This window comes from Plasmodium brasilianum (assembly GCF_023973825.1).
Source record: "Plasmodium brasilianum strain Bolivian I chromosome Unknown PB_00_16, whole genome shotgun sequence".
NCBI classification, from domain to species: domain Eukaryota; phylum Apicomplexa; class Aconoidasida; order Haemosporida; family Plasmodiidae; genus Plasmodium; species Plasmodium brasilianum.
Genome location: NW_027122926.1, coordinates 22,589 through 47,012, shown reverse-complemented (window position 1 = coordinate 47,012; position 24,424 = coordinate 22,589). Strand labels below are relative to the sequence as shown.

The 24,424-nt window shown below is 18.4% G+C and overlaps 5 protein-coding genes across 5 annotated transcripts; all 5 read left to right on the top strand.

Annotated features, from left to right (window-relative positions):
* Positions 1-1,935: 1,935 nt before the first annotated feature.
* MKS88_000304 (uncharacterized protein) lies at positions 1,936-2,839 on the top strand (the record flags this gene model as incomplete). The annotated part of the gene is made up of 2 exons (XM_067219217.1): positions 1,936-2,022; positions 2,153-2,839. 2 exons carry the CDS (start codon positions 1,936-1,938, stop codon positions 2,837-2,839), a joined length of 774 nt encoding a protein of 257 aa, XP_067070443.1.
* Positions 2,840-8,385: 5,546 nt separating this feature from the next.
* On the top strand, positions 8,386-8,811 carry MKS88_000303 (uncharacterized protein; the record flags this gene model as incomplete). The annotated part of the gene is made up of 1 exon (XM_067219216.1): positions 8,386-8,811. One exon carries the CDS (start codon positions 8,386-8,388, stop codon positions 8,809-8,811), a length of 426 nt encoding a protein of 141 aa, XP_067070442.1.
* Positions 8,812-14,223: 5,412 nt separating this feature from the next.
* MKS88_000302 (PIR protein) lies at positions 14,224-14,975 on the top strand (the record flags this gene model as incomplete). The annotated part of the gene is made up of 2 exons (XM_067219215.1): positions 14,224-14,281; positions 14,641-14,975. 2 exons carry the CDS (start codon positions 14,224-14,226, stop codon positions 14,973-14,975), a joined length of 393 nt encoding a protein of 130 aa, XP_067070441.1.
* A 3,844-nt stretch (positions 14,976-18,819) lies between these two features.
* Positions 18,820-19,796, top strand: MKS88_000301 (fam-l protein; the record flags this gene model as incomplete). The annotated part of the gene is made up of 2 exons (XM_067219214.1): positions 18,820-18,894; positions 19,023-19,796. The coding sequence occupies 2 exons, from the start codon at positions 18,820-18,822 to the stop codon at positions 19,794-19,796; spliced, it is 849 nt and encodes a 282-aa protein (XP_067070440.1).
* A 2,835-nt stretch (positions 19,797-22,631) lies between these two features.
* MKS88_000300 (uncharacterized protein) lies at positions 22,632-23,526 on the top strand (the record flags this gene model as incomplete). Its single annotated transcript, XM_067219212.1, has 3 exons — positions 22,632-22,715; positions 22,850-22,901; positions 23,099-23,526. 3 exons carry the CDS (start codon positions 22,632-22,634, stop codon positions 23,524-23,526), a joined length of 564 nt encoding a protein of 187 aa, XP_067070439.1.
* Positions 23,527-24,424: the final 898 nt, after the last annotated feature.

Sequence of the window (24,424 nt, the reverse complement as noted above, 5' to 3'; positions counted from 1 at the left end):
TTGAATAATATAATTCTCATAATTAAGTGTTAGAAGCATTTATTATTTATTACTATGCATTATTGGGGGGCTAATTTAACTTTGTAAAATTACATAAATTTATATTTTATAGAAAATATATAAAAAGGTGTAGTATATGTATATATATATATATTTTACTAGAAAATTTAAATTAATGAACGAAATGTAGTGGTATTTTAATAGATAATATGATAAAAATTGTATGTATTTTTTTACTTGATTTTTACAATAATAGGCATATGAAAATGTGTTATTTATATCTATAAAAAATTTCACTTAGGGTAATACAAAACAATGTATGCATTTATGTAATAATATAGTTATATGTAGATAAATATTTATATATTTTTTCCCTTTTTTACACCTATATGTAAATATATTGAGTAAAATATTAATAAGATTATATACATATATAAATGTAACTGAAGTATATATTAACAAGAAATTTCTTCATCGTAATAATGAGAATTTTATAAACAAAAAAAAAAATAAAAAAATGAATTATTTTTTTTGTAGATTGTATATAAATAGTTAACATTATTTTTATTTGTTTCATAAGAATTAATGCAAATATTAAAGGTTTACTCGTTGTTTTTAAAAATGTTTAATTGAATATACATGGTAAATAAGGTTCCGTATGCAACATTTTTACAAGTAATTCACATAATTATGAGTAATTTATTGAATTTGATTTTTCATAGATTCAAATGAAAACAATAATATTATATTAGTATATGTTTTAATTATTACCATTACGTAATGTATTAAATACATGATTTATACAATGAAATAACCCATACATCTTTTTGTTTTCATAAAATCGTACTTAGAATCAATAGAGCATAGTTACAGCATATTTAGGAATAGTGCATGGTGAGTTGAAAATATTTATAATATATATTTTCAAGAAAAGTATATATATATTTTTTATTAATGTCAAATAAAACAATAAATTTTTAACATATTTTAGATCATTTAAAATGTATATACTACATATATTCATAGAATAATTTTACTTTCACCCTATAATTAACTTTCTGTTATAATAATATTTCTTATAAATATGTATAAATAATTGAAAAAAAAAGGTACATAAATGTATAAATTTTTCATTTAGGAAAAATGAAATAAATTAATATAATAAAAAATCGAATTTTCAATATTTATGATACAAAAATAAAAAATCATTTTTTTTCCTTTAAAATATAAATTTTTATATTAGTCAAATAGTAATATATATATACGAATTTATAAATATATTATAGATTATCTATGTTTGTATGCGCTCAGTGATTACTTAAAATATGTGTTATTATTAACCTAGCACAAAATATTTTTTTTTCAAAATATTATTTCTATTTTTATTTTATAAAAATTAGTACATTATAGAAGTGATAGGGTTTAAAGCATTATGTTTATATGTTTAGGATTATTAGTAAGGTAACTCATTATTTGTACTTAGTGTATTAATATATAGAAAAGTACATTATCTACATTCTCTATATTCTATATGAACTGTATGTTTTGATATATTATGAAATAATTTTTTTTTTATTCCATTTTATTATGAACAGAATTACTAAAAATAAAATTCAATTAGTGCACTACATAAATTAATTATGTTATTTATTTTTAATATTTATGAATAAATTCAAATTATTTTATTTTTAGGGAAATTAGTTTTTCTTTTAAAATATGTTAAGATAAAAATACTATATAATATTCTCAACATTACTTTTCTTTATTCATATTGTGAAATTTCCTATATCTATCTATATATATATATTAAGTATTTAAGAAGCAATTATAAAAATAATTTTAAAAATAAGCATAGTATACCATATAATTAGAAATTATTATATTATTATTAATATATTTCTTTTAGGATATATTGGAATAATAATGATCTATATAATGGAGCAGAGAATTAAGCTAATTTTATTAATTAAAATTGCAGTTTTCATCATTTTAATGGGCGTATGCCATTTTAAAAAGGATGCAGTATGAAATATTATTTAAGAATATTTGTGTTATTCATATTTCCGTATTTTATTTTTATTATAATTGTTTCTTGACGAATTAATTATTATTTAAATAATAATTATTGAATTAATCAATTTCTTTTTTTTAGAGAATGTTTAACAAATCTTTAAACGAAAACTATAAACATGACAAAAAGCTAGTTGGAAATTATCGATTACTAGGAAAATATAAGCAATATAATGATTCAAATACTGCAGTGCTAAACGACGATATGTCAAGTAATGTAGGGTACGAAAAAAAATATGTAACTAATAATAAAACAGGTTCTAAAAGAAAAAATCAAAAATCTAATAAAAACATATTAAATAAGGCACAATACTATATAGAAGTTGTAGATTATAATAATGGAATGTTTGATGGAAAACATTTCCATTTTGATAAGAAATGGATAAAAAAAAAGGATTATGATTATTTTCTTGAAAAAAACAGGAGAATTAGTGATATAGCTTTAAAAAAAATAAAATTTAGAAAGTATGGTATTGGAGTTGCTATGTTTGTTATTTTTTCCTTGTTTGCAGCAGCAATTGATGTATTACCAAGATTAAAGTATTTGAAAAAGACGTTGGAAAAACTTGAAACGGATGGTATATTGAAAACTTTGTATAATAATATAAATGGGTGGGATCAGCCAGTAAAGACCTCTGTTTATATAACATTATATAGTATACTTATGCTTATATTGATTATTGTGCTTGTAATAGGAATTTGTAGAGTCTTAAGAAATAATGAAAAATATAATAAAATTAAATTGATGTCTGAACAAAGTGCATATTAATAGAGTTATATATTTCTGTAATTAATTCTTTAATATGAGTAATGTATGTAATATATTTAGTGATATTCTTAATATGAATACTTATAATTTCTTAAATATTGTAAAATCGCATGAACAGAATTAGTCTTTTTGGAGCTCAACTATATATGTTCCTCGTCTTTTTAGGAATTTCAAAGTTACAAATTTTTTAATTTGTATTTTAACGTATAATTTAAGCTTAACTAAAAATACTTATAATAAATATATTTGTGTAATAAATAGATTTTAATGCACAATATATGTGGGTGCCTTAAGGGGAGTAAATAGTAGAATTATTCATAAAATACTATAAAACTCAGTTAAATTACATTATAACTAAAAATTATTGTCTCCTATTATGTAACTTCTTTTATTCTAAAATTATTTTTTGCTAAGGTAATTAAAAGAAATTATATTATTTTTTTTCAATTAATAAACGTGTCTAGTTTAGTATTTAATAAAATTATATGGGAACATTGTGTTTGCGCAGTTATATATATAAATATATATTTTTACTTAAAAACATTATTAATATTTATTTTATATAATATATTTTATTAGACATATATAAAAAAATATATTTATTGAAAAAATATTGTCAAAAATTTTTGATTTCTATCTTATTCATAAATTGTGAAGTATAAATACATCAAGAAATAATATATTTTTTGAATATGGAAAATTTATAATTGTTTAATAATTTGTGTATTATGATTCTTCATAATTATTTCAAGAATAAAAACTAATTATTATATTATTATTGTTCATAATGATAATGTTGATTTGATTCATTATAAATTAATTTAATGTATATTATATTGAATATACATACATATATTTTATATTGTTTTTATTTTTCATATTATTAAAAAATTAAATTTGTGAATTCGTTTTAATCACATATTAATAGGTAATATTTATATTTATTTAGATTGTAAGGTTTATCATTTTAAAGTTTATTAGAGAATATAAAGTTTTCGTATTAACTGGCAGAACTGAAGCATATAAGATATATATATATATATATGCTTATTACTGAAAATATATATCAAAGTAGTTCTGCTTAATTCTATACATATTTTCTAAACTAATATAATCATTTTGTTACTTTGCTACAATATTGTTGTATGATTACTGCATTCATGTTTTAAAATAATAATATATCTTATTTTTATTATTAATTAGAGTAAGTCGATTTGATACGGGTAATTAATATTTTCAAATTAACAACGGAACAACTACATTTTTTATAATAATTTTTATAATTATAGACTAGCCATATATGAGATATTTTATGTTTATTTTAAATGTATTAAGGGTTAATACTCATAAAATATATTATCACTTATATTTTGTTTATATATTATCTTATTTATTACTTCAACAGATGAATAATTACAGAGCAAGATATATATCGAATTATTTGAAATGATGATTATATAATAAATATGTATAAACTTAATAACTAAAGTATGTTTTTATATTAATATAAATATTATTAATTTATTTTGGATTAAATATTTCAAAAATTATATGTTATTTCTTGATTATTTTTTTGCTATTACTTACATATTTCAGTAATATTTATATTTTATGTACTGAATTTTTGATATATATAAGGTAACATAATTGTTTAATTAAAAATAAAGAAATACCTATTTTATAGATAACACATCTTGCACTTTTTATTTTTTTACATAATTTAGTTAATTTTTTTTTTCTGATGAATTTTTAGATAGGAAAATTATATAAACCTATTATTATAGTGAAAATTATACTATTATTTTTGTGTTTACTAAACAACTATGGTAATTAATTCAAATTATACATACTTTATTAATGTGTTATTATAAATTCAATTATTTAAAAATATTTTTAAAGTTATACAAACTCGTTTTAATATATTTAACATTTATGATTAACATTTAATGAAAAATATGACTGATTAACATGTTTTTCAGGGTTTCATTTCGTTGCACTATTCCCTACTTCATTATAATATAAAATCTGAAAATGAAGCGTATAAATGTAAGTATAAAACCTAAATAGTGAACCAATGAAATTTTCTAGTTTTAGTACATAAATGGAAGAAAAATTTATAAGTGTTTTAATATTTATTCTTCGATATATCGTGGTTTATTATATCTATATTTGCTTTCCAATTTATAGCCTTTTTTTCATTATTCTGTATATTCCATTGTTTTTCTTTTCAATTTTCTTAACAAATGAATGCTTCTATTAATTAAGAAAAAGTAGTTTATTCATTATTCGTTTTTTCTCTACAATTAATATGTTTAAATAAATAAAATTTTTGTAAATTACCTACGAATTTTTTTTACTGCTTCACTTTTTAGTGTATCCTTTCTTCTCTTATGAGCCATTTTTTAAATATTAATGTAAAAATGTTATTATTAAGCGCCATTTCCATAACACATCAGCTTTTTCTCCTTTTATAATCGCAATAATTTGTATATGTGTTAGCCAATCCATAATATGTGTGGTGTGCGCATGAACATATTTCTGTATGCCTTAATTTTTGTTATTATTTATTTCCCGATAATATGAAATATTACGTTACAATATATATTAGAAATTGGAGAAAAAATGGATATTTAGTGACTATTTCTTTTCATTACTAAAAATAAAACCAAAAAAAAGAACATATATTTGTATATAAAGAGTTTATACAATGAAAATTTTTTTTAAGAAAATACATTCCTATAAGAAATAAAGAAAAAACGAAATAATAAAATTTTAAATAATGTATTAACTTTACAACTGTATAATGAAAAAAAAACAAAAAAACTAGTTTAAAACAATTTATCAGAAAAATAAAAAATAAAATTAAAAAAGCACTATAAAATATTTAAATATTTGAATCTTTTATAATAGTGGTTAAATATAAGACGTATTAGCCTTTCAATTTATATAAGTTAAAATAATACAAAAAATATATATATTTTTGCATATGATTATTTAATGGAGTAATGTCAAACATTACGATTAAAAATGACTATTAACTCTTAACTAGTAAAAATATAATAACTCTAAATCCATTAAATTAAAGGTATTTAAATATCAATACTGTTACAAGTTAAAAGCACGCAGCTCATGTTATATGGTGAAAAAAATAAAAAAAAATATTCATATTACCCAATAATCAAATTTTGCAAATATTTATGTACATAAACTATTATTTTATTATAGTTATGTCTAATCAAACTATTATATTAAAAAATCATTATTTTGGTATGTTTATGGGTTTTGAATTTTAATTTTATGAAATTTTTTTGTTCCTTTATTCACTGTTTCACTCTGTTTCAATAATTGACATTATATACGCTTTGTTTTAAGAATGAAATAATTAATAACAGTATATGGGGAAATATATATAAAAATAATTTTGTATTTTTTATGATATTTTATACTTAGTAATACTTTAATATTTTAGATATTTGAAAAAATATAACATTTAATAAACTCACTGTAGATTGTAAGAACATAGTAACATAAGTCAAAAATGTAATTCTTTCAATATTTAAAAATGTGGGGAAAGAACAGATTCATAATTGTTTTTAAATATATATGCAACGATATATATGTTTGTTTGAGTATAATATATACTTTATAGGTACATTTGTATATAACAAAACTATATTTTCCATAAAAAATTATTTCATTTTGATATTTCAAAATATACTGTATAATTATTTTATTAAACCTTTTTTAGGAGTTATATGGATTTTTACAAAATTACTAGAGAGAATACAATAATGCATTAAATATATGTACATGAAATAGAAATATAATTGAAATGTAAATATAATACGTAAAAAAATTAAAGATTTTAAATTCGAATAAAAATAATTATTATCTATAATTGTGCTGTTTAATAATTTTTATTCAAGGAACTATTAATTCAATGTACTTCTTCTAATTTCTGTACCATTTAAACAATATGATCATAATATTTTATTTTTTTATAAATTTGATGTTTTTCTCGTTCTTTATTTTGTTTTATAGAAAAAAATAGAAAAAAGGTCTTAAAAAAGTTAATCAGAAATATTATTTTTAGCATAGAATATATTTCAAAAGAGTTTATATTTAATATTTTGAAGAAGTAACGACAAAATCAGTAGAATTTTTTTATATTTTTAAAAATGTAGAAGTATATTTATATAATAACATCAAAATTAAGTAATATAATATATATTAATAATATCACTTTTACTGTTATCATCTAAAGAAATAATTAAGATTATATATTAATCAATTGATATATATTTAAGGATATATTTTATATACTTCTATTTTATAGTGATTATATTAAAAAATACAATGTATTAAATAAAATTCTTACATATGAATGAAGGAATAATTATTATATATTTTAGATATAATATTTTATGCTAAAATCTCTAAGCCTTTTCTTGTGTGTAATATTAAAAATACAACTCGATGAGAATAAATATCTTAATCATTTAAATACATTTAATTGACTATTGATGTTTCAAATAAACATGTTAATATATTGTTAATACGTGTTTTGATTATCAAAATTATGTGCACTTTATAATGTATTTTATAGTCAATGTATTCATATAAGGTTTTTTTTTATGTGTGTGTGTCATATTTAGATATACAAATAAATTACATATATATATATATAAGTATGTATTATCAAATTAAAATAACTTTAGTATTTTACATTAAACAGTCAATGTATAGAAGCGTTCTAAAAGGGAGTTATAAATATGGTGTCATAAATGGAAGGGAAAGCATTCTTTTAATTTTTATATAATTTATGAATAATCTAATTATTATGTATTATATTAACTATTATATATAGTTTCACAATTATTTTATCTTTTTTATTTAATTTTCGTTTAATGGAATAACTATGATCTTACAAAAATTTTCTGAAAGATAAAAAGTGCATCCTAATAAAATATTTGAATAAATTTTTTACAACTAAAATATATTTTGTTACAGCTATCAATGTATTTGTTGTGATTATTAGGTATTTCTTTTATTAATGTTATATTGTTGAAATATTATGAAATTAATATATAGGAATATTTATATTTTAATTTTTATGCTTTTTGAATAAGAATCATAAAATTAATATCTACTAAAATGTAGAAATGTTAAAAAAAAATATACATACAAATATAATTTTGTATAAATATTTTAACTATTACTATTTTATAACAATACTTAATAAAATTTATTAATATAGTATTATTATTATGTTTTAGTGGTTAATTATAATTTCACAAATATTACGTTAAGTGAATCTTTGCGTAACCTTGTTAATATTGGATTATACATATATTAGAATAAATTCTGAAGTACATTTTTTAATTTTTATAAATATATTTAATTATTGGAATATAATGCAATATAAATAAATATAGAAATTTATGATCCAATTGTTTTCTTTCAAAATGGCAGCTGTATTATATTTATTTTTTCTTTTGAAGCCTTTAATTCCATTCTTGTACTTGAATATTATAATATTTTCATAAATGAATGTATTTTTGACATTCACTTTTATATTTATGCATGTTTATTTTTCGATTTACGGTTCAACAGTCACGAACATTTACAAAAAGCACCGTTATCAATGTTATTATAAAAATCCCCGTAATATTACCAGAGTGGATGATGCTAAATCAACGAGTATCGTAGATTCTAATTATCGAGTTTTGAGAACTCTTTCCTTATATCGCTCAGAATATTATGAACATGCTCATATTCGGAATGAAATGGAGAAGGGAAGTACTGCATTATGTGATTATTTGAATGATCGATTAAACATTGTAAAACTAATTTACACTTATAAGGGATCCTGTCAGAAAATTAATACTTTATGGTATAAATGTGTGGAATCATTATGGGTAATTTTAAGTAATTTTGAAACGGAATTAGAAGGACAAAAAAAAAAAGACTGATGCCCTAGAAACAAAAACAATCTGAGGACTTACACTTTAACTCAAGACTTGATTCCGAGTAGTTGTAGTCATTCTGAAATTTATTATTCAGAATATTTTATTCCTCTATCTGTGTGTTGCTCTCTATTTGGAATAATTCACATTTGTATATTTATATATTAAGTGATATAAAAATAATTTTCTTTATAAATATGTATATTCTGACATTACAATATTTATTCTTTTTCGAAGGTTTTTAAAATTTGAAATATATATATTTATTAATAGAATTTTTTACTTTTATATAACAGTTTTCTCCTACTGGATATTTTTTGGATAGACTTATTAGAAAGATGAAGAAAAATTCCAAAAATATTAATGAACAAGAAACAAATGTATTGTTAGAAATGTCTTATGAAAATATGTCTTCACAATTTCAAAATAGATCAAATAATATATTTTATCATTCTGTACAATATTAAATATCATAAAGTATATTTGTGTGTTATTTTATTAAAGTAAAATGAAATTTTTAAGGATATTTTTTTACAATATGTAATGAGTATACTTATATACACATTTTATATTGTATAGTATATTCCTGATCATTCATATATTTTAATATTCATAAATAATGTTTGTAAACCATGTTATTCCATCAATATGTAAAATTATAATAATTTATAATTATAGAAAAAAATTATTAATTTATTAATATATTATATAATGTCTAAATTATATATAATGAATATTATCAGGTTTGAATAGTATGTATTTAAGAAAGTTAATATTGTCTTGTCATACATGATTATATCATTATGAACAATTATAATGAAATTATAAATCAGTATTTTTTTTAGATATTCACGTTAATGATAAAGTTATGTTCAATGTCGTTGAATAAAAAATGACATATTTAATATACATTAATTTATTAGTGGAGATTCATTTTTGCAATATTTTTTAAAAACAACATTTCAACAATAGTTATAAAAAAATAAAGTAAAATTTATCTAGTTTATTCGTAATATTATTTAAAAATATATATATAGCACATTTTTCATGGACGCATGGGTATTTATAGATTGAAAATGAGTGTTTACATGTATATTAATTCATACTATTTAAGAATTATACATACGTAAATATAAATGTTTATTTTTAAATAGGTAAATACGCGTGTACATAATATGTCATATAATGATAACTTTTTGTTCTTTAAAATATAGAGGAATAAAAATTTTAATTAGGTATGTTTTATTACTTTTATAGTAATATTTTTTTCATTTCATAAAATTATAATATGTAATTTAATAAATGCAGTAATATTTCTTCCATTATAATGTCACTAATAAATGTTTTTTTATACTGTGTTTCACAAAAATTATTGTGTTTTATATATTATTTACTAAAAGTACCTTACAGTTATCGCATAAATATTCATTTTATAATCTAATAGTTTTGTTTATTAATGATAAACTTGCATACCTTTTTAACACTAAATAAATTAATCAGTATCTGTATAACTAATTGAATTTAGATTTATTACAAATTATTTGACACTAAGAATAGCCTTTGGGCATGATGCTGATAATTAATAAAAAACTAGGAAAGGAAAATTTTCAAAAAACAAAAAAATTACATTGTTTCTAGAAAATAATTTATAATAAGAACATAATTTTTGTAGAAAAAAACAAAATATATATCTGTATATCTATATATATTCTTGCTAAATAAGACTTATTTAGAAAAATTTATTAATAAACTTATTTTTCATGAATGTCATAATAATGTGTATTATATTTCTTGAAAAAACTAATAATTTTAATATATTTATTTTTGGATAATGTTAATAACTTTACAAAAGAATGTTTGGTAATTTTTAAATAACTATTATAAATAAATATGAGTTACATAATAATTATACACTAAGAAATAATATTTTTGCAGAGAAAATAAAAGAATCAAATTAAAATAATTAATTCTATGGATTATTGACTATAATGAAATATATATATAATAAGGAAATTTAAATTGTTTAATAGTTAAATAAGCATGTAAATTTATAATAATTAAATAAATTTAAAATATTCATAAAATAGGAAAAATTTTTATACTATTAACTACAGTAATACTAGTATATAAAATATATTTGTTATGCTTTAATATTATTTGTAATGTATTAAAGGATTATGTTCATATATATAATTTTAATTAACTTTGAAATTTTCTATATATATATATTAGAGATAATAAAATAACTTCATATTATATATAATATTAGGGGTACACTACATTATGTGATATTTTAGGATACTTAAAAAAATTAATATTATAATTATAAAATATTCCTTCACATGTATTCACTACTCTTATGATATAATATAATTTGTTTTTATATTCAATGTAGAACAGAAAACACAAATATAATATTTAGCAAAAGTATATTATGACATATATATATATAAATTCATTTTAAGGAACAATATTAAAAATTAAGACGAATAAACCTTTAAAATTATTAAATAAATATTTGTTTATAATGAAAAATAATATATAATTTATAAATTTTAAATTAATTATATAAAAATTATATGAAGAATGGAAATGGAAACACAAATTATATGTCCATTAACCTTAAATTTATAATAAATTGCGTTTTAGAATATAATTATATTCTCATATTTTATATTAAAAGTACAAAGGAAATATAAATGAAAAAAATGTGTTGATTATACGAATTTTAAGGTGATAATCCGAAAATATGTATTACTGCAGAAAGGTTCTTAATAAAAAATATTTTTAATGAGTTTCTAATTTATATAAAAAAAGATTTGTTATTATATTAAAAGGTATATATTAATGAATATAATTAATGTACTATATAATTTCTTACTATTTTTATTGAAGAAATATTTTTTAAAAGAGTATTTCAATATTCTTAAAATAAACATAATTGTAAATTAATTTTTACATTTCTTTTAAAATTGCTTTTAATGTAGAATATATTAAGAAAAATATGAATACTTAAAAAAAAAAATATATAATTATATTTAATAATGATTTGAACAGAACATTTCAGTTATTATATTTTAATAATACAATATTATGTAAATACATAATTAAATTAGTATTTAAATATGCATTATTCATGCATTAATATCCTTAATATTTTTACTTATACAACATTATCATATTAACATCAAAGAAATTAACCATAAAAAAGTTGAATTGACGTAATACGTAATGGAAAATAAATATATATTTTTTTAAAATATTATTAAATTCAATTTTAAAAATAGAAATTTTACAAAATTTTGATATTCAGAAAAAACATATATATTTTTTTAATATAATTGTAAAGATTGTAATTTATCTGTATGAAGGTGAATTATGTTCGTATAAAAATTAAGTTAAAAAGAAAGGAAAAAAGAAAAGTTATTACTAATAATTATTCATAAGAATAGTAAATATTATGATGACATATTATGCTGTGAATGAATTACTTTGATAAGAATTAAAGGGATATTGAAATAATAGTCATAATTAGTTAGTGTATTTTCTGAATGATTTAATGAAACAAATGAAAAATAATTAAAAGACGTAATAAGGGAGTACTTCAAATAATTAAGTGTAAATTATGTTTTTTAATAATAAAAGAAAATAAAATTATGTATATTACTAATATCTAATAATATTAAAAATCAAGGGAGTATGTTAGTAATTATTTATTATATGATAAACATATATTATGTAACAAAATATAATAAAATTAACAAAATTATTTATTAAATTAAACACTATAAATATAGTGTGTTTGTTCATATGGTTGATATCATGATAGCTTTGAATTACGAGTAACAATCTACGCTAAGAATTATAATTACTTTAGTAATATATATTAATATATCATAAATTATTTAACTTTAATTGCGTACAAAATATACTTCATAATACAAAAAAAATTAACATATAAATAACATTTTCCATTGTATTATGTTTATATGCTTTTGTGTGCTATATGCTTCATTTAAACTATATTTGTTTACTGGAACTATAATATAATCATCTGTAATTAAGTGTTCTTAGATTTTTCTTTATAAAATATATGTAAATAAAAAAGAAAAATGTACTTAATAAAATTTTTTAATAAAATATGTTTCAAAAATATAATTTGAATAAATTACAATTTAGAATTTGGCTTATTCAGCATTAATATTGATTGACGCTCTAATTTTATTAATTTTAGCATTTTTTAATATCCGTAAAATTTATACAATTATGTAAAAATATGAATAATATTATATTATACATATAATGATACTTTATATTAGAAAATATTGTATAGACGGTTAATTTTATTTTTGATAAAAACACTTTATATATATAAGATAAATGAGAAGTCATTGTAGTCGTAAAAGAAACATCTGAAAATAACATTTTATGTATTTCTTAAATATATTTAATATTATAAAAAAAAAATTTATTTAGGAAAAATCAATGAATTCTTTTTTTATACTTATGATACTTTTTCGCATAATTATATTTAGAGAAATATAACATGAAATTGAGTAATATTTATAATTTTTTAAATTTTAAGAGAAAAATCTAAGTTTTCAATATTTAAAAATTTTACAAGTGAACATAATATTAATATATTTATCTTAATGTGATTTTCATTTTCAATTATTACATAAAAATTCATAAGTAATGAAAAAAAAATTTCATTTCTTTGTTGTTTATATGGAATGTAATGTAGTTTATTCGTTCAGAACATTTTTAATTCATATAAATTACCATAATTTTAGAATTATATAAGCAATCCAGAACAAAATATTTTACATGTTTTATTGAAATATTTTTTGTAACAAATGGTTTATGTTATGTTAATTTCTAAATTCATAAGTTGTATGTATATATAATAGGGTAAAATAAATTAAATATAAAAATAATAGGATTATACATTTTACAGGTACAAAATACTTAAACTAGAGATGTAGAAATGTTTGAAGGAACCTCCTTTTTGTATTATATATAAATAATATATGAAAAAAATTATAGAATAATTTAACCATTATTTTTTAATTTTATTTCTTATTATTAGTACTGTTTACATAATATATTTAACTACTTTGTTTTACGCGCTGCGTGTAATAATAAAAGATAAATTTAACCATTTAGCTTAACAATTCATGTATATATTTTTTTTATCTATGTACTGTTTTAAAATAAAAAAAAAATATTTGTTTTACACTTATTATAAATGAATGATATTTAATAAATTAACTAGAATTAATTTTATTAGAAAAAATAAAATTTCATTTTACGCGATACTCTAAATTTTAATGTAAATAACCATTTGTTAATTAGGTTAAATATTATAAGTCGTTGATGCAAAATATATTAAAATATCAGTTTTTTTAAAGTTATTAAATGAAAAATGGTTCTGTATTGTTTAAATTATTAAATGAAGTATTTATGAAAATTTTATGTCTGTTTACATTGTTATTCACGCTTAAAATATTATGTGCTAATAAAATGTTTAAATTTTCATTTTCTTATGTAATATAGAAAATAATGTAAATATTAATATATTTTTTACATAAAATATAAAGAACTATATGCGTGAATATTACACTTTCTTACTGTTAATTTAATAAAATTTAGTATAATTTAAGGATGACGGTAAATATATAGTTATACACTTCATATACCTAATAATTTTTATAAATTAATTGGTATATTATATTGTATATATTATTTCGCTTTAATTTATTAATATTTTTAATATATTTGTATTTTCTTACTTTTAGTTCATTTTATTTTTTTAATTTATTATTCATTATTTAGACAAAAGTAAGAAAGACTTAATTTTTTCATATTTTAATCAAGAATATGTGATTGCAGAATCTTCAGCAATATATAATTTATTAAATCCTATAAAGGAAACAGATAAGGATTTATATAATATTGGATGTAAGCTTGACAATAGTTATAAAATGAGACAGATATTACATGTAAAAATTGGTGAAAGTAATAGTATTAATAAGGATGTTTTCTGTAGTTTATTAAATGAATGGTTAAACAGCAAAAAAGTTGAATATATATCTGGAAAACCTGATTGTGAAAGTAACACAAAATTATGGGAACAAAAGATTGAGATATTGTGGCCAAAATTAAAATAGAGTGTAGGTGATGGTGATTCGTGTGAAAGAAATAATGTTACCTATAATTGTTCTATTTCACCTGAATTGAAGACAGCTATAACTCTGTGTTTCACGTTACTAGGAATATTTCTTATTACTTTTTTTTTTTGTATAAGGTATTATATGAATTATAGTTAAAAATTATCAAAATTCAGAACAAAATTGATTTTGATTTTCGTTAAAACATTATTATTGTTGTATATATATATAACGTATTTCATTCTTTTTCGTTTTATATAAAAGTTTAGTCCCCTTGGATCAAGGATTCATAATTGTCTAATTATAAAAAAAAGAATACTGCAGAACATAATTCCAGAAGTATCATGTAAATTATCGGAAAGTTCGCCTGATAATGAGATTTCGCATTTCGAACGGGAAAGAATTAACATAGGTTATTATTATTCAGGAAATTAGTAATTTATATATTATTCTGTATTGGAGATATATTTTCATACTGATATGAAGAATAGAAGGTTTAATTCTTGGAATATTATATTACACAGTAAAGCCATCAATAAATATATAATAAGAATGTAAGTGAAATATTGAGATATTGCAGAAATAATATTTTACTTTTATTAACATAAGACATTAACATTAATGCAATTTTATACATGAAACCTTAGAAAAATAATTATTGTATTACTGGATAGATAATAAATACGTGATAATTATATCAAATATCATGTAATAAAATATACTGATACCCTGAAAATTATTTTAAGACATAATTCTATTAATTTAATTAATCTATATAATATATCACTAAAACGATTATATGCTAATTATTTTAGGTTAAATATATAGAAAACAGTATATTTTATATTACTGGATGATTTAGTTGATGATATCATCAGTTTTATCTGTTCAATTTTATTTCAATTAATGTCAAAATAAAAAACGTTGGGATACATTAATTTGAATTTAAAAATTTATAATTTATTTACTAAAATAGTTCTATATAAATAAAAAAAAACAAGCCCAAGCATTTATATTTGCAGCATAATAATAATATACTATCAAATTTAATTGCGTTAAATGTTTATATGTTGTATAATATACATGTTATGTTATGATTATATAAAATTAACATATATATTATTTTTTATGAATATAATAATAATTATAATATGTTATATTATTAAAATTTTCAATCATTTATTTCTATATTATTTATAATTTTCTTCTATATATAATAGATATAATAATAAATTATAATGTTTCTATTAAGAAAATAAGAAAATGATAATTAATAATTATAATATATATTATAAATATATTAATATAAGCAAATTCTGTTAATTTTTTTTGTGTTATATATCATATATACAGCAAAAGAGCATTATTAAGCTTTATTAATCTTAATATTTTTTAAATATATAATTGCATTTTTTTATTTATTTTTAAAGCGAACTATTATTTAACTGGTATATGATCATGGAAAGAAGTTTTATTTCTTTTTTATTTATCATCATAAAACCAATTTACGTATATATGTTTTTTTTTTATGTAATCATTAAGGAGAATAATATCTATGAAATAGGAAAAAGAAAATGGGTAGGATCTATTTAGATAATGAAAAATTATTATGTTGCATATTTTTTAATATAGCATTATTTAATATATATGGAAATTTATTTTTATTTTATTATCTACGTTATATGTAATGAGAATATGAAACTGTAAGAAAGAAATTATTTTATGTATAATATTAATAATTGTCGAATTTCATCTCTAATAATTTAGTTCTTTATTATGTTATATTACATTTTATTTTATAATTAGTATGAATACTTAGAAAAGTACTTATTTTATATTCTATATAGTTAAATCAATTTTATTCCATTAATGAAAGCATTTTGTCCATTATTATTGAATATGTTATACTATTATTATTTAATATAAATAATTACTTATCGTAAACATATATAAATATGTTTAAAAGCTAGATTGTATTTTTTTCAGAATATAAAATTACACATAATATAAATCATAAAATAGTAGACAACAAAAAAGTAAACTAAATAGTGGATAAGTGTATTAATTTTTTTTTAAATATATTTAAAAAATAAAGAATTATATAGAGAAAAAAATTATATATATTTTAATAACATGAAATTCATAGAAGTGATAAAGGATTTCAAAAAATTGAATAATATGAGAAATAAATATGATAACATATTGTTAAATAAAAAATATGTCAATCATGTTTACTTATAAGAAACGAAATCATATATATTGATTAAAAAAAATAAATGTATGATATTACATATAAGTCAAATAATTTATAAAATATTACAATGCTTAGAAGAATATATTAACAAAATATTACAATAACATATGTACCTTTTATATTAATATATGTTACCGTTTAGAATGATTTTAAGAATATTTAATTAATTTAAGTAGTTATTCCATTATAAACAGTGAACATATATATATATGAATTATAATAAAAATTAGAATAAACAACAATGTGTATTATTAACCTAGTATATAAATTTCAGTAAAGTTGCATAATAATTTATCTTCAATAAATTTGATATTTTTCAACAAATATATTTTGAAACGAAAAATAAATAATGGAACGAATATTAAATAAGCTAAAATAATAATTATTTCAAAAATTCTGTACAATTAAATAGCATATTCAGATTAAAAAATATAATTCCACATATAATAATTATTATGTTAAGTATGTTATATACTATAATTAGAATGTTTACAACTTGGTATTATTATTAAAATAAATTTGCACAATTAATATATTAATGGTATACATAAGTGAATATAATTTATTCTATCATAAATAATGTGAAAACATACAATATAGGTTCTAAATGTATTTATATGCTTTAATACATAAGGAGAAATTTATTTATAAGTAGCATACATAAGCATAAACCGTTATTAAAATAACATAAATGTTTTTTTTTAATTGTATTAATATATATTCTAAATATTTATATTTGATTAAAAAAAAAAAAAAAAAATTAGTTTTTGCAAATAACCTTAAAGCCTTCATGTACAAGTAATCATATGAATTAAAGATGACTAAAAATTATATTTTTTAGAAACTATTATATAAAAGTAAAAATTTATAATTCATTTAAATTTAGAATATATGATGTCTTACATATCTAGTATAATTCAATAAATTCTATTTTTTTAAATTATGATAAATTATTAATGACTAGAAGTGTTATAATTAATATATCAAAGAATGTTGTATTAAATATTTTTTTCCTTACTTATCATTTATAAATTTATTATAATAGTTAATACTTTTTTAAAAATAATTACTTGTTTCTGGAACTTATGTTTATAGTATTAAAATTGTTAAAGAAAAAAAATAATTAAATTCAGTAATAATTATGGTAATATGTAGAACAACATGTTATCTATATTCTATACACTCCATATACTATGTATACTCAAATTTGCAAATATATAGAAATATTATATTTTTTTTTCTAAAAAAATTAATAAAAAAATTATTTAATTACTACATTACATTAAATAATTAAATTATATATTTTGAATGTTTATGAATTAGTTAATGTCATTTTATTTTAATGAAAACTTGGATTCAAAAAAAAAATATTAAGATAAAAATTGTGGAATATATATTTAAAGATATTTCTGTTTTTCTCTGTTCTAAAGGATATTACAATTATATGCAATATATTATATATTTAAGTGAAAATATATAATTTTAAAAAATATGTATGTTGTTCCTTATAATTAGAACATTCCATTACTGTTAGATTTTTATTTATTGAATATACTGAAATATTAAAATATTTATATTATGGAGCAAAAAATGAATTTATTTTTTTTAATTAGAATTGTTTTGTTAATACATTTAAACTGGATGTGTCATTTTAACAAAGATATGGTATAACAGTATTATAGATATTTATAAAATACATATTTTTGTTTTTTGTTTTCATTAATATTTTATTTTACTATAAGATTATTTATTTTATTAAATAACAAATATTTACGCTTTGTTTCATCTTATAGATCCTGTGTAACAATTATGTGGTAGAGAACTGCATCGCTGGCAGAAAATATGATACAAGAATTTATAGATTACTAACGAAATATCACAAGAACAATAATTCCAACATCGTAAAGTTAAACGGAGAAATACCAAATAATGGAGTGAGCAAAAGAAAAGATATATCTTATAATGAAAAGGGAGTCACAATATTAAATGTACAATCAGATGGATTTTCATCAAAGAACGCGAGAAAGCAAGCAAAAGCTATGAAAAATAAATTGAATACATTTGAAACAAAAAAATATTCCTTTTTAGAAAAAAAAATATTCAAAGAACTTGATTATATGGATTTTCTTAAAAGCAACAGAACAATTACTAACAAGGTTTACAAAAGAATAACATGTAAAAAATACGGCTTCCGGCTTGCTATACCTTTAATATTATTATTGTTGTTATTAGCGGTTCTCTTAGTTGATTTATCATTAGGCTTGGTTTCTAAGAAAAGTTTGCTGGAAGTATCAGGTTTATGGAAGCCTTTAGAATCATTGAGCAAAGAAACAAATGGATGGTTGTCTAAATTTATAGAATTCGTAAAGGAAAATATAACATGGTTATCGAAAAGTGCAGAATGGGTAGAAGGAACCGAGAATTATACATATGTAATAGGTAATACATTCGGAATTATAATGTATTTCTTACCTTTTTTTATATTAGGTGTCATACTTATATTATGGATTATTTATTACCATAAAAAAGTTAAAAAATTTGAAAAAATTAAGTTTAGGAAAGGATAAATTTATGGAAAGGATTATATTACTTTCTTTAAAGAACTTTTTATTAACATGTAATATGTCTAGTTGTACACTTATTAAACATAAACATAATTGCTTGAAATTTATAAATGCTAATAAACATAGATGGCCATTTTAATGAACAACAGAAAAAAAATATATTTATAAATTTATTGCGAATTCGAACGTATAAGAATTCTTCAATATATATTATAAAGTATTATTTAACATTGGATAAATATTATGACTTAATTATACATATTTTTATTAAAATTGATTTAATAAAAAATTTAATTGTGAGAGTTTAAATTACTATATAATTGAAAGATTTATATAATTTTATTGAAGTGCGTTAATTTTCATTTTATATGAAAATTTCTATTTTCTTTTTTTTTTCTCTTTCTAGCATAAAATGTATATTATTTGAGGTTATAAAGAAAACGCAATATTAGTTTTAAATTAACTCTAAACGCATCTTTTCTTTTTTTAATGAAATTAAGTGAATATATTTTCTCGCATACATAGATATATATTTATTATTTAGCGTTATGTATTTTTATTTTACTAATTTTCTTTGTAACGTTAGATGTATATGCATTTATTGGATTATTTGTATTTCCAGAGTCTTTTTTACAAAACAGTTAGTTTCTATTTTCTATATAAAATAAAAAGCGCAATATTTGCAATTATTTAATTATTTAACTTTATACTTTCTTTCATAAAAGAAAAGTACAAATTATTATTTGGACTTATAGAAATATATAATGTCGATTATCACGTTAATCTCTTTACGGTTTTGCTCTTCATTATATTAAAATACACTGTTAATAATGTATTATTTTTTATGGTTATTTTTTCCTCAATGCAAGCCTCTTGGAAAGTAAAAATATAAAATAATTTAATTAAATAAATAAATATATATATATATATATATATATATATAAGACAATTAATGCACGGTATTGATACCTAATAAATAAGAAAATATATATTTTATAAAAATTAAAACTATTTGTATATTTTTTCTTAATATTAGAGAAAGCATAAATAATTCAGACAAATATGAATTTATTTTATAAAAAAATGGATAAAAAGTATATTCATAAGCGAGGAATGTCTCTAAAACTGAAAAGTTTTACTTATGAATAATTTTTTTTTTTCCATTATTTATTATATAATAGAACATTTTTTCATAATTTATATATAGATTATGATAAATTTTTTAAGTGTGTTAAAATTTATTTTATATGGAAACATTATTTGAAGTGCAGAAATCAGAAGATTGAACTACGTGGAATTCTGAATAAAACCAAATAAGTGCATTCATAAATGTTATCACGAAAATAATATATCAAAGAAATAAGAATATATTAATGTTAAATTATGAGAATCTATTTTTTGTAATTTATAAATAGTATTTTAAATTTAGATATTTTTTAATTATTCAGATGAAATATAACACTTTTTAGTGATGATAATCAATGTTATATATTATATGATTACAGTAATATTTTGGGCATATAATATTTTTATATTTATTATTCTCACAATTACAATAGATAAGTAACAGAAATATTGAGGTATAATATATTGTTGCTGTTAAAAGTATTTTTAAGAATTTATTATGTATTCTTATACTTAAGTTGATTTTTTGTGCTGCTACTGTAAAATATATTTAGGAAACTACGTATTTTTAAAAGAATATATAACAATTAACACAATAAGTCTAACACTATAAATAGGAATATAACGAAATCATATATTTTAATAGATTATATAGATAAACTTTTTTATCTGTAATAAACATATTATATCCCGTATATTACTTATAAGTTTAATTAATTGGGAATATATTAAAATTAATAAATTTGAATGCAACAACTTTTCACCAATATTACATTTGTTTTTTCGTTTTCTTTATTCTTTTTACTGAGTACATATCCTAACTATACATATTTAATTAAAAAAAAAATAAGTTTTATAAATAAAAAAATATTCATTTATAAATAGTGCAAAAAATTTAATATAAATAAAAATTATAATTATCAAAACTTTTGATACAACGAAAAATGAATCATTCTTTATAACCGTGTAAATTATATAGGTATCTGAGTTTACATGGTACAATATAAATACAATTTGTTAAATATATTATAGATAATTAAACATTAGATGAGCTTATATAGAAAATTAAAAATATATTATAATAAAAGTACTATAACGTATTGTACAATATACTGCAATATTAATTTATAATTCCATTAATACTATTATTATATTGTTAAAATGTTCCATATTTTTCAATAATAATAGGTTCTACTAAAGTATAATTCTTATAAAATTAGAATTATTAATAAGATAATATCCGTAAAATTAGTAATTACAATTTTATTATGTAGAGAAATGAACTATATATATATTTGATATGTTATATATAGCATATATACTAAATATATCGAAATGTGTAAAAATAAATTTATTTTTCTTTGTTTATATCTAAAAGGATCAATAAAAAAATTATTTAATCAGTGCACTTCTTTAAATAATTAAGTTATCTATTTTGAGTATTTATATATGTATTCTTATAAATTTATTTTAATGTACGTTTTTCTTATTTTAAATAAAATTAAGATAAAAAATATATAACACATTTTTAAAGTCAAATATGTTTGTACATACAATAAAATTCATTATAGTTATACATATTTTATTAAATATTTACGAAACAATAATAAAGGAATTTTAAAATAAATATAGCATTCTTTATCATTAGAAGTACTTTATTCTATTATTAATTTTTTCCTTGCATAATTTATTGGAATATTAAATATCTATATAATGAAACAAATAACTAAACCAGTCTTATTTATTAAGATTTCTGAGTTTATCTTTTTATGTTGTATATGTCATCTTAAAAATATAGTATTACAGTACTATATAAGGATACGTGCTTTATACACATATTATACTTGTTTTTAATTAATAATGTTGCATCGAATTAATTCTGTATTCTTTATATAACAAATATTTACTTGATTTATTATTTTTCCTTTTAGATTAGGATTATTAAATATCCAATTGAGAACTGCAATCTTGCCAGGAAAAGAAGTACGAAAACTTTTTAATTACTGGCAAAATGTAAACAGGATAAGGACTCAAATATTTTAGGGTTAAAACATAATATATCAAATAATACAGCGTATGAAAATAAGGATATAGTTATTAGTGAAAAATGGACCATGGTAAAAACAAAATATCTAATAAAAATTTATTAAATAAGACTCAATAATATACCGAAGTTATAGATTATAATAACGGAATGTTTGATAGAAAACATTTTTTTTTCAAAAACAAACGGATTAAAAAAAAAGATTACGATAATTTTCTTGAAAGAGACAGGAAAATTTGTGATATATATTTAAGCAAAATAAGATTTAGAAAGTATAGAATTGGAGTTGCTATGTTTTTTATTTTTCTCTTGCTGGGAATAGGAGTACCCGTGTTATCAAGTTTATCGTTTTTGAAAGAGATATGGGAAACCATTACAATCAGTAGAATATTGAATACACTGAAAATGACTGTAGAAGGATGTGGGAAAAACGTACTGTCATATCTTATTATAGTAATATTTATCGTACTTATCGTTATGTTAGCTTTTATGCTTATAGTAGGGTTCTACAATATTTTAAGAAATAATGAAAAATATAACAAAATTAAGTTAATAAAGGAGTAAAAGGAATAGTAAAAAATTAATATGTTTATATAATGAAAATTTTAATATAAAGTAATAAGCGTAATATTTTTTGTGATTTGATTAATGAGAATACATATAATTTCTAAAATATTATAAATGCATATGTGTATAACTGGTGTTTTTAATGCACAACATAAATATATTTTCATTGCACTTTTTGAATTTAAATATATTAATGCTTTTGAATTTGAATAGATATTATTTTGTATCTTAATAAATACTATTACATAAAGTATTTATTTATATTTTTAAATATATTTCTATAAAAAATATGCGTTTATGCTCAAAAGTTTATGTATTATAGTACAATACGGATAATTATTTAGAACTCTAGAAATTGATGTTTGTCATGAAATGTTTTTCTTTCTATATTGTGAATTGTAATCTAAAATTATTATTTGTTCAGTTAATTAAGAAAGTGTATTATTTTAAAATTAACAGTAAGTATATCTTGGATTATATTAAAAGAATGATAGTAAATATATTTCGATGTATTGATGCATATATATTATTTAACTTAAGAAAGAACTTAATATTTATTATGTATAATATATTTTAAGTGAAATGTGTTATAAATTATATCAACTGTAAAAATTATTTTATTAGAATTTTAATTTTCCTTACATCGAATAAAAGTAAAATTATAAACACATAATTAAGTAATATCCTATTATATAGGATTCTTAGTTAAGAACATATGGATTATATTTTAATTTCATTTATATTCTTATTTTATTTTATAAGTTTATACATATTATTAAATATACAATCAATTATTATTTAAAAAGAAAAAAATATACTTCATAGTTTTAAAAAAATAAAATATTTTTTTACATATAAACTTAAAAAAAAGTTAAAAGAAATAAATTTAGAATTA